Source organism: Malus domestica, chromosome 02 (assembly GCF_042453785.1).
Source record: "Malus domestica chromosome 02, GDT2T_hap1".
NCBI lineage: Eukaryota > Viridiplantae > Streptophyta > Magnoliopsida > Rosales > Rosaceae > Malus > Malus domestica.
This window is the reverse complement of record NC_091662.1, coordinates 28,224,523-28,234,646: the sequence shown is the minus strand read 5'-3', so window position 1 is coordinate 28,234,646 and position 10,124 is coordinate 28,224,523. Positions and strand designations below refer to the sequence as shown.

The following is a 10,124-nucleotide window of genomic DNA, read 5'->3' as shown; positions in this document are numbered from 1 at the left end:
TTTGATTTCAGGTTCTGACTGATTGCTTCATTTATCCTTGTCTTGCAGGTAAGAGCAAGGGCAAATGGAAAGACAGGGAAAAAACATGATATGAGATACCTTTGCTTTTAGCCCTGATGATATGAGATACTTTTGCTTTTGAAGAAGTAGCGGATGAATCAGCACATGTATTTGTTGCGCTTGTCTCAACATGCTTCGATGTATCATTTTCACCTGCCTTATATGTTATCCAAGCATCTGGTATCTTCTTCGGAAGTACATCAACAATTGAATATGAGTACTTGAGAGCAGTGCTAGGTAAGCAATCAGGGAAGGGATTCCAGGCAGTCGGTTCTTGACTGGAAGCTTGATTCCAAGTGCTAATTGATTGTTTTCTTTCTCCTTGTCCTATAGGGAAGAACAAGAATAAAGAAAAGAACAGGGAGAGAACATGCTATGAGATACTCTTGCTTTCAACCCTGATGATATGAGATACGTTTGCTCTAGTGTGGCTTGGTTGAAGAGGTATTTTCAGGGAGGAAAAAAACTGAGTATGTTGAGAGGTTTGGTCGCAGATGTATTCTTGGCAAGGAAGAAGAGTCAAGCATTTTGGATGTGTGCCTTGCCATGGAGGATAGGGGTCGACCTATATAGGGATTTCTCGATAGCTGGTAGTAGTGTGGATGTGGCCTTGTCACCCACGCTTGTCGGTAAAAGTGTGGTAGTTGGAATAGTGAACTTCATGCTTTCAACTCTGTTAGAGATCTTTGACAAAGTTGCACGTGTTATTAGACAAGTTGAGATTGCGTCTGAAAAGTGTTAACGGGCTTTACGCAGGAAAATCTGGCTTTTGAAATTTGGAGAGTGGTGTCTCTTAAATTTTTTTTTTAACTGGTGGGTGTGTTGCCTCTTATTTTATAGAGGTATGGATCACATCCAACATGCACACTTTGAAGATTGCCCGCTTGTGAAAATTGTCTCTGGTGTATTTATGAGATTTCACTCCGTCCAACCTTTTTCTTTTACTATTTTTGAAAATGGCTTACCCGTCCAACATTTGCTTAGATTTGAGTCTCATGAGCGATACATGTGCCCCACATCAGGGTAATATATGGCACCCATCCTTCTTATCTTCGAATGGCCCTCTTACAGTTGAAGACTCCGTGATGATGGATGCAACAATGGCTACCGTAATAGTTAGGAACCTAATCACTCCTAAAGATAGTAGGCTGCTTTCAAGACGATCTGACGAGTTGGCTGTCCAAGCCTCCCTGGTTCTTTGTGTTCAGTGTGCGGGCTTTGTGTCTAATATGGGCCAACGTTTACTTGCTGAAGCTCGCCAAGTTGACGGCCGAGGTGGAAAATCTTAAACAAGAGATCAGACAGCTCAAGCGCGAGAATAGAGATTTGTACATGCTTGCAAATAATTACTCGACGAGCATCAAGATGAAGCTTGATCAATTGCAGGACACCGAAGGTCGGATTAAAAGTGACCATCAGAAGTTTGTGGCTACATTCAAGAGGCACTTTTTGCCTTTACCATCTGGAGTTCGACCAAGTATTGAGGCGTCACATGATCAATCTTCAGTGCCTCCTTCTTCTAGGGTTCCGCCGGGTGTTGAGGCTTCACATGAGCAACCTTTATGAATGCTCCTTTTTTTTTTTTCTTTCTTTCTCCTTTTTTTCTTTTTTTTTTTTATATAAAAATTGTAATTTCCCAGATATATCAATAAACATGCTTTATTTTATTCGATGTATTGTGCTAAAACACATATCTCACTAAGACATGTTACATCCTTTTTTTTTTCTTGTCTTCCTTTTCCTTCTTTTTTTATTTTTTTATTTTTTTATTTAATTTTTTTTTATAAATATATGTGTGTGTGTGTGTGTATTTTTTTAATCATACTTTTCCAAGGTGGTGCCGTGCACCATCCTTCCTTTATTTTCTTCCTCTCAATAATTTCGTCGCCACCACCTCTTTTCCTTTTCCTTCTTGACTTGCTAACAGTAGCTTGCACCTTATTTTTGTGTGTGTGTCCATGTTCTAATGATGAGTACGGTAGACTGACACTGCTGGGTTCCTCGATGGGCTTCCTCACTGCACTGCATTCTTCTTGCATGCGGACCGTCTTTTTACTTGCGCAGTCACCTTATTCCAGTCTTCACTGCATGCGGATTGCTGTTTGCTTAGTCACTGCACCATTATTTGCACAGTCCGCACTTCTTTTACTTCTATAGGTTCTTATATATATATATATATATATATATATATAATGTACATGTATGGGATCGAACCGTCACTGCATAACCATTGCACAGCCACTGCATTGCTTACTGCCTTGCATCCCGACTGCCTTATCCTGCAATCCTGCATTGCTGCTGACTGCAATCACGATTGCGTGTGCTGCTTCTTCGTTGCACTACGTTCTCTGCGTCTGCTGCTTGCTGAACTCGGTGCTGGAGAAGAAGAGTGGCTGTGAGCGCATGTTTGAAGGCTGCGGTGAAGGGGGAAATGAATTCGATGCTCAACCTTTGAAGCCTTTACGTGGTGAGGCTTCTTTGCTTTATGCTAGGGACAACTTTTATATCATGGGGTCGCATGCATACATTCATATATATATACAAAGTCGTCGTCGTCCCTAGCGTAAAGCAAATAAGCCTATACATATACATACATACATATATATATATATATAATGTAATAAAATGTGACTATATATATGTATATATAATGCGTGTACCCCACTGATGGAATATTTTTTTTTATATTTGTAATGCTAGGAATCTTTAATTTTGAGAAGACAGAGCATGGTGCCAGGACCTCACGAAGCTTCTAGAGACGTGGTAGTTGGTGGCAGAGGGAGCAGGGTGTACCTATGCTTTTATGCTGCCTAGTGCTTGTGCAAGAGACTGCAAGGGGTTTCGCTGTGTAGTGCCTTTTGATCACAGTTTTTCCTCGGTGGTGCGCTGCCGTGTGGTGATGTGCAAGAGACTGTAGCGTAATCGCTGCAAGGTTACGTAGCATTTTGGTTTTCTTTGCTATCGTAGCGTGTCTTGAAAGACCGTCCTGTAGCTGCTCTATTTGCCGTGTTGCTCAAGTCTTGCGACTGATGTTTTTTGTTTTTTTGCAGTCATGGTATTTTTTAAGCGTTTTAAGAGAAACACCATTACCATTCTTGCGGAGGAAGGTGATTCGCAAGACAAGGGAACGACGTTGAAGCTTTATATGCCACTGACTGGTCCTAAGGCGCTTGCTCTTCCCGCAAAAGACCACTCCATGCATATTAAGTCATGGTCTTCTGAAGTATCTTGGGAAGTGGTAGACTCCGTTTGACCAAATACGAAGTAGAAGGTTTGCACATCGAGGGTTCTTATCTTGAATCTTTCGCACCATGTTCGTGATAATCATCCGGCTTCGTTTAAGTTTCTTGGTGATCATATCCGCAAAGGATCTATGGCTTGGAATGATACCCTGTCGACTACTGGGGAAACCGTCTTTGTTGAGCTTTATTGGGAGTGGCTTGAAGATGTCTTGAGCCGATCTAAAGATGTGCTTACTAATGTGGGCCTTTACCATGCTGTGTACGCATCTTTGTTTAGTTATGATCGTCATCCTTCCGTCCTTCGTGCATTCTTTGAGCATTGGTGTTCAGCGACCAACACACTTCACACGGTGCAAGGGGAGATGTCAATTTCACTTTGGGATCTCCACAGGATAAGAGGCTTGCAGATCCAAGGTAAGTTTTATGACGAGGTCATTCCCAGCGTGGAGGAACTTTCTCTTTGCAATAGCCGATGATTGCTTGTGAGTTGCCGCTGTTTGTTTTGGGCGTATCATAAGCTTTCCCAGGATGCTCAAGGTAAATCAGACATGAGGATTTCTTCGTGGATCCGATTTTGGTATTGGGAGGCCATGAGGTACAAGAAGTATTTGAAGAAAAGTGGCCATAACAAGACCATTAGGCCAAATGGAGACTCAGACCCGTCACGTGCTATTGGCTCAACCGGGCGTCGCATCTCTATTTAGTTGAGAGCGTTTGAGGATCTTGGCATAGCATCAGAGCATGTGGAAGAGTCTTACCTAGCTATTTTCTTAGCTTGTTGGTTTTGTAAGTTTATTTTCCCAACAGGCGACGTCAACTTTGTTCGTCCTAGAGTTTTCAAAGTTGCTAGCAAGATGGCTGCAGGTGAATCTTTTAGCCTTGCTATTCCAGTCTTAGCCAATATTTACAATGGCTTGAGCATTGTTTCGAACTCGGCAAGCATTGAAGATCGTGCTATGGTACTTCCTTACCACTATGTGTATGGTTGGTTGGGTGAATACTTTGGAACTCATTTTTCTTTGTCGACTTTAGACAAGTCAAGGCCTTCTTCCTCAACTGCAGTCAGGCTGGGGCTTTTGATGATGAAGTATTCTGGCGTGCTCTCTGCGAAGAGCCTTAATGATTTGTAAGCGCAAGCACTATTTAGAAGTTGCGAAGGCTTGAAGATGGACCTCCTAGCGAGAGCTGGCTCAGTGCAGCAAGGCATCATAGATGATTCACATCTTCGCTTCTCAGACTTGTCTTACCTTATAAGTCTTCTCTCGGGGTATGTTTCTTTGCGGCAAGAAGACCGATGCATCGTTCAACCGTATAATCCCCATCGTTTCAGCAGGCAATTTGGTTTCGTCCAGAATGTGCCAGGCAAGCTGAAAGAAAAAACTCAATCGGAATCCTTGCAAGCCGTGTATATGCATTGGGAGCCTTATACTCGTGCATGCACAAATGCTGTTAGCACCCTGCCGGCCAATGACGAGTTTAAAAGTAATCTGATGACCCGTGTCTATGTACGTTGGTGGTCAAAGGTACATTATAAGAACTTGGGGATGGCAAGTGGTACCAATTCTTCTCACTCGCTCAATGATATGTTGAGAAAGGGTTGTTCTGTGGTTTCTATGCAACTGGTACCTTTTGATTACGCAAGTGCATCTCTTTTACAAGATAGACCCCCTCAACGCCTGTGCTTGTCTTCTCAACATCTGGATGCTTTTGAAGAGGCGGGAGACGAAGTTGATTCACACGAAGATGGATTTGTTTTGCAACAGCGTCAACAGGTCTTAAACAAGCGGCCACTCAGCGATGTCAATTTTCGTCATAAGAAGAAAGAAGTGTATATGCCTCCTCAATTTGATGGTCGTGTGCCATTTGAGATAGATGTATGTGTTTCATTTTCTCTCGTGATTTCTTCTGCTTTCATCGTTTTAGCTTTCATTTCTAACATCTTTCTTTGTCTTCTTTAGGTTAGGCCTTCTTATTCTTTTGATTTGGCAATCGCAATCACTTATTTATATACGGAGATGCTATTTGGAGGCAACCTACCTACAGACTGGGAGATCGAGGATTCGCCTGGTGTAGAGCTTGTTCCAAATCCGCCAAATTTCATAAGTTTGTCGTGTGTAGATGAAGGTATGCAAGACCCCGTTATGCGTTTAACACATTTGCCAGCTAGCTTTGAGATCTCTTTGAGAGGGCCAAACCTTAATGGCATTGAGCAGCTTATCCATCGCATCCAACTTGGTGCGGTAATGGATATCAAGAGCCATATTGAGGGGAGGATTTCAAAGTGCCCATTGGAAGACCTTGCATTGCTCGAGGAGGATTTGTTGAAGCTTGTTTCTGCGATTGACAACCTTAACATTGATTCTTCGTTCTTAAAGATCAAGATTGCCAAACTTATGGCCACCTCGACCGAGTATTCTTCTTTGCGTGCTATTTCCTCGAAGAAGTTGAGTCCAGCTGTTAGAGCTCATCAACTCGCAACAATAGACTTGTCGCTGGCCCAAGTCTGGCCTTCTTAGCAAGCTACTTCAGGAGATTATCAAGTCATATAGACTTTTTTAGCTTCCGTCCAAGCGCGTCTAGATGCGTTGGTACGAGAACAAAAGCAGTTGGGAATCGAAACGTCACAACTTGAAGGTGTTCTTGCGGAGCAATGAGCTATACTTTCTCAGTACCAAGATGAGATTTCACCTAGAACAAGAGAAAGGCATGGCTATGGAGTTGCCAATCTTGTTTCCCACCGAGGTTGAGACTTTGAAGACTTTGGAAGACTTGTTTAAAGATCACCTCCGTAGTTTTAGGGACATATTTTTCGAGTAGTGTCTTCCGTTTGTAATCAGGCTTTGGAGCCGACTTCTTCCTTTAAAGAAATAAAGTATTCACACTCTTGAATTTGCTCTTTATTCTTCCAAGTGTTTGTGTTCTTTTTTTTTAATATTTTTTATTGCTGATGGTGTGATTGTACTTGAAGTTTTGAAGTTTCAAGTTGCCTACATACCCTCAGTTGATGAGGGATCAAGTCATAACGTAGTTCAAACACATATTTTTTTTGTGCTGTACGTAGTTTCTGCTCTTGCGGGCCAGGAGCATGGTGCGTTTGTTTTAGGGGTAGTAGCGCTTCGAGAATCTGCCATTGATAAGCCTGATCTTCAAGCCGTCTTCTGCCATGATTAAGTAGGCGCCATTGGTGTAGACTTATTGTATTACGTAAGGTCCATCCCATTTTGATGTGAACTTGCTTTTTGTTTTGTGAGTTGTGATGATAGGCCTACGCAATGCGAGGACGATATCTCCCATTTGAAAAGAACGAGGGCGAACTTTTCTGTTAAAAGCCTTGGAGATTTGTGTTTGATAACAATTTAAGTGCTGTTGAGCTTCGAGTCTTCTCTCATCCAACGCTTCCAACTCTTGAAGACGCAACTTTGCATTCTCTTCACATCAGTCAAGCTTTCTTGTATAACCATCCTTAGTAAGGGGATTTGACTTTCGAGCGGTAAAACAACTTCCATGCCGTATATGAGAGAATAAGGCGTAGCTTGGGTATGAGTCATATGTGTCGTCCTATATGCCCAAAGTGCTTCACTTATTCCTTCATGCCAGTCTCTCTTTGTTCGGCCGATTAGCTTCTTCATGAGGTTTCACAATGTTTTGTTGAATGCTTCTGCAAAACCATTGGCCGAAGCATGATACATGGAAGACTTGTGCTGTTTGAATTTGTATTTCACGCAGAGCTCGTCCACGAGTCGGTTGGAGAACTGTTTCCCATTGTCAATGATGATGTAGCGAGGCATACCATATCGATGGATGATATGCTTCTTGATGAAACGGACGACGGTTTCCTTCTTAACTTCCCTTAGAGGTATGGCTTCAGCCTACTTGGACAAGTAATCTATTGCAGCTAGGATGTAAGCTTCTTCTGCATATGACTTTGGTGAAATCGGCCCTACGACATCCAATCCCCATGCATTGAACAACCATGAAGCAACTGTATGGTGTAATAGTTCAGGTGGTTTATGTATGAAGTTGTCATGGAATTGGCAGGCTTGGCACCTTTTGGCATGTTCCAGACAATCCTTCATCATGCTTGGCCAGTAGTAACCCATTCTTTTGTTTTAAGGGTAGTAGCGCTTTAAGAATCTGCCATTGATAAGGTCGATCTTCAAGCCGTCTTCTGCCATGATTAAGTAGGCACCATTGGTGTAGACTTATTATATTACATAAGGTCCATCCCACTTTGATGTGAACTTGCTTTTTGTTTTGTGAGTTGTGATGATAGGCCTACGCAATGCGAGGATGAGATCTCCCATTTGAAAAGAACGAGGGTGAACTTTTCTTTTGAAAGCCTTGGAGAGTCGTGCTTGATAACACTTTAAGTGCTGCTGAGCTTCGAGCCTTCTTTCATCCAACGTTTCCAGCTCTTGAAGACACAACTTTGCATTCTCTTCACATTAGTCAAGCTTTCTTGTATAACCATCCTTAGTGAGGGGATTTGACTTTTGAGCGGTAGAACAACTTCCATGCCATATATGAAAGAATAAGGTGTAGCTTGGGTATGAGTCCTATGTGTCGTCCTATATGCCCAAAGTGCTTCGCTTATTCTTTCGTGCCAGTCTCTATTTGTTCGGCTGATCACCTTATTCAGGAGGTTGCACAATGTTTTATTGAATGATTCTGCAAGACCGTTGGCCGGAGCATGATACATGGAAGACTTGTGTTATTTGAATTTGTATTTCTTGCAGAGCTCTTCCACGAGTCGGTTGGAAAACTGTTTTCCATTGTTAGTGATGATGCAGCGAGGCACACCATATTGGTGGATGATATGCTTTTTGATGAAACGGATGATAGTTTCCTTTTTGACTTCCCTTAGAAGTATGGCTTCAGCCCACTTGGAGAAGTAATCTGTTGCAGCTAGGATGTTAGCTCTCCTGCAGATGACTTTGGCGAAATCGGCCTTACGACGTCCAATCCCCATGCATTGAACAACCATGAAGCAACTGTATGGTGTAATGGTTCAGACGGTTGATGTATGAAGTTGTCATGGAATTGGCAGGCTTGGCACCTTTTGGTATGTTCTAGACAATTCTTCATCATTCTTGGCCAGTAGTAACCCGTTCTTTTAAGCTGAAAATGTAGCTTTGGTTCAGACTGATGCACCCCGCATACGCCTAAGTGTGTTTTTTCCATGGCTTGATTGGCTTTTTCATCACCTAGGCATCTCAGAAGTACTTCTTCAAAAGAGCGTCGGTAGAGTGTTCCTTTGTAGTAGAGAAAGCGAGGTGCTCGTCGACGTATTTCGGAACGATGTCTAAGATCATCTGGAAGCTTTCCATGCTCCAGGTAGTCGATTAGTGGATATCTCCACTCTTCAGCATCGACTGGAAGTACTAAGATGACATGTGTACCATTTAGTAGCATTTTAGTGACAAGCGGGATCACCCATCTTTGGCAAACTGTCACGTTTGCAACTTCCTCTTCTCCTAGTGTCATACTTGAGGCTAGGTTGGCGAAAGTGTCTGCCATTTGATTTTCTTTTCTTGGCATATGTTCTAATGTCACAGTAGTAGTTGAGTTGCCAGCCTGAAGTATGGGAATATATCATCTTTCCTCACCTCATATTCAGTTAAGAGTTGATTGATTATAAGCTTGGAGTCACCAAATACCTCAAGGGTTGTGATTCCCATGTTGATCGCTATTTGGAGACTGATGATTAATGCTTGGTACTCAGCGACGTTGTTGGAGCATAGTTCACTTAGTTGCAAGGAATAAGGTAGTATTTGCCTTTGTGGTGACATGAATACTACTTCTGCCCCCGCTACATCTTCTCGTGTAGATCCGTCAAAGAACATCATCCATGTCAGGAAGATGTCGATGTAGAACACCTCTTTATCAGGCAAGTCGTATGAGATTTTCCAATTGGCTGGGATTGGATGATCGGCAAGGAAGTTTGCTAGCGTTTGTCCTTTGACGGCTTTAGCTGGGACATAGATAATCTCGTATTGATTAAGAAGCAACGCCCATTTAGCTAGTCGCTCTGTTAAGACTGGTTTGGACATAACGTATTTGACTGGGTCAGCTTTAGTAACCAGGTGGATGATGTAAGCATGCATGTAATGCCTGAGCTTCTGGATGGTAAACATCAAGGCGAGGCACATATTTTCTATTGGGGATTAGTTCAACTCGGTGCCGGTAAGAGTTCGGCTGAGGTAGTAGAACACGCATTCTTTCTGAGATTTATTCTTTTGTGCCAAAAGTGCTCAAACTGAACTTTCCTGAACGGCGATGTACAATATGAGTGATTTCCTGGGCGCAGGCGCCCCTAGGACAGGTAGACTTGATAAATACTTTTTTATGCTTTCAAAAGCATTGTGGCATGCTTCGTCCCATACGAATGAAACATTTTTCTTCATGAGTCAACTGAACGGTTGACAACGCCTTGCAAGGTTGGAGATGAAACATCCGATAAAGGCTAGTCGTCTTTGTAGACTTTTCAGCTTGTGCAGGTTTCTTGGTTCAGGCATGCTTTGAATGGGCTTGATCTTTGACTGGTCCACTTCAATGCCACGATGCTTGACAATGAAGCCGAGGAACTTTCCTGAGGTGATGCCAAATGCGCACTTTAACGAGTTCATCTTAAGGTCACAACCTTTCGAACACTATTCATGAATCCTTCAAGTGACCTGATCTGTTATTTGTCTTAACCACAACATCATTTACATAACATTCTACGTTTTTGTGTAGCATGTCATAGAAGATTTTCTACATTGCGTGTTGATATGTGGCTCCAACATTTTTTAGACCAAAAGGCATCACCTTGTAGTAGTAGAT

The 10,124-nt window shown here is 42.5% G+C and overlaps 1 protein-coding gene across 1 annotated transcript; it reads right to left on the bottom strand.

Annotated features, from left to right (window-relative positions):
• Positions 1-8,851: 8,851 nt before the first annotated feature.
• Positions 8,852-9,451, bottom strand: LOC139191635 (uncharacterized). The gene has a single exon (XM_070812597.1). It carries the CDS (start codon positions 9,449-9,451, stop codon positions 8,852-8,854), a length of 600 nt encoding a protein of 199 aa, XP_070668698.1.
• Positions 9,452-10,124: the final 673 nt, after the last annotated feature.

Coding starts and splice junctions, on each gene's coding strand:
- LOC139191635 (XM_070812597.1), bottom strand. CDS start 9,451: ATGTGCCTCGCCTTGATGTTTACCATCCAGAAGCTCAGGCATTACATG.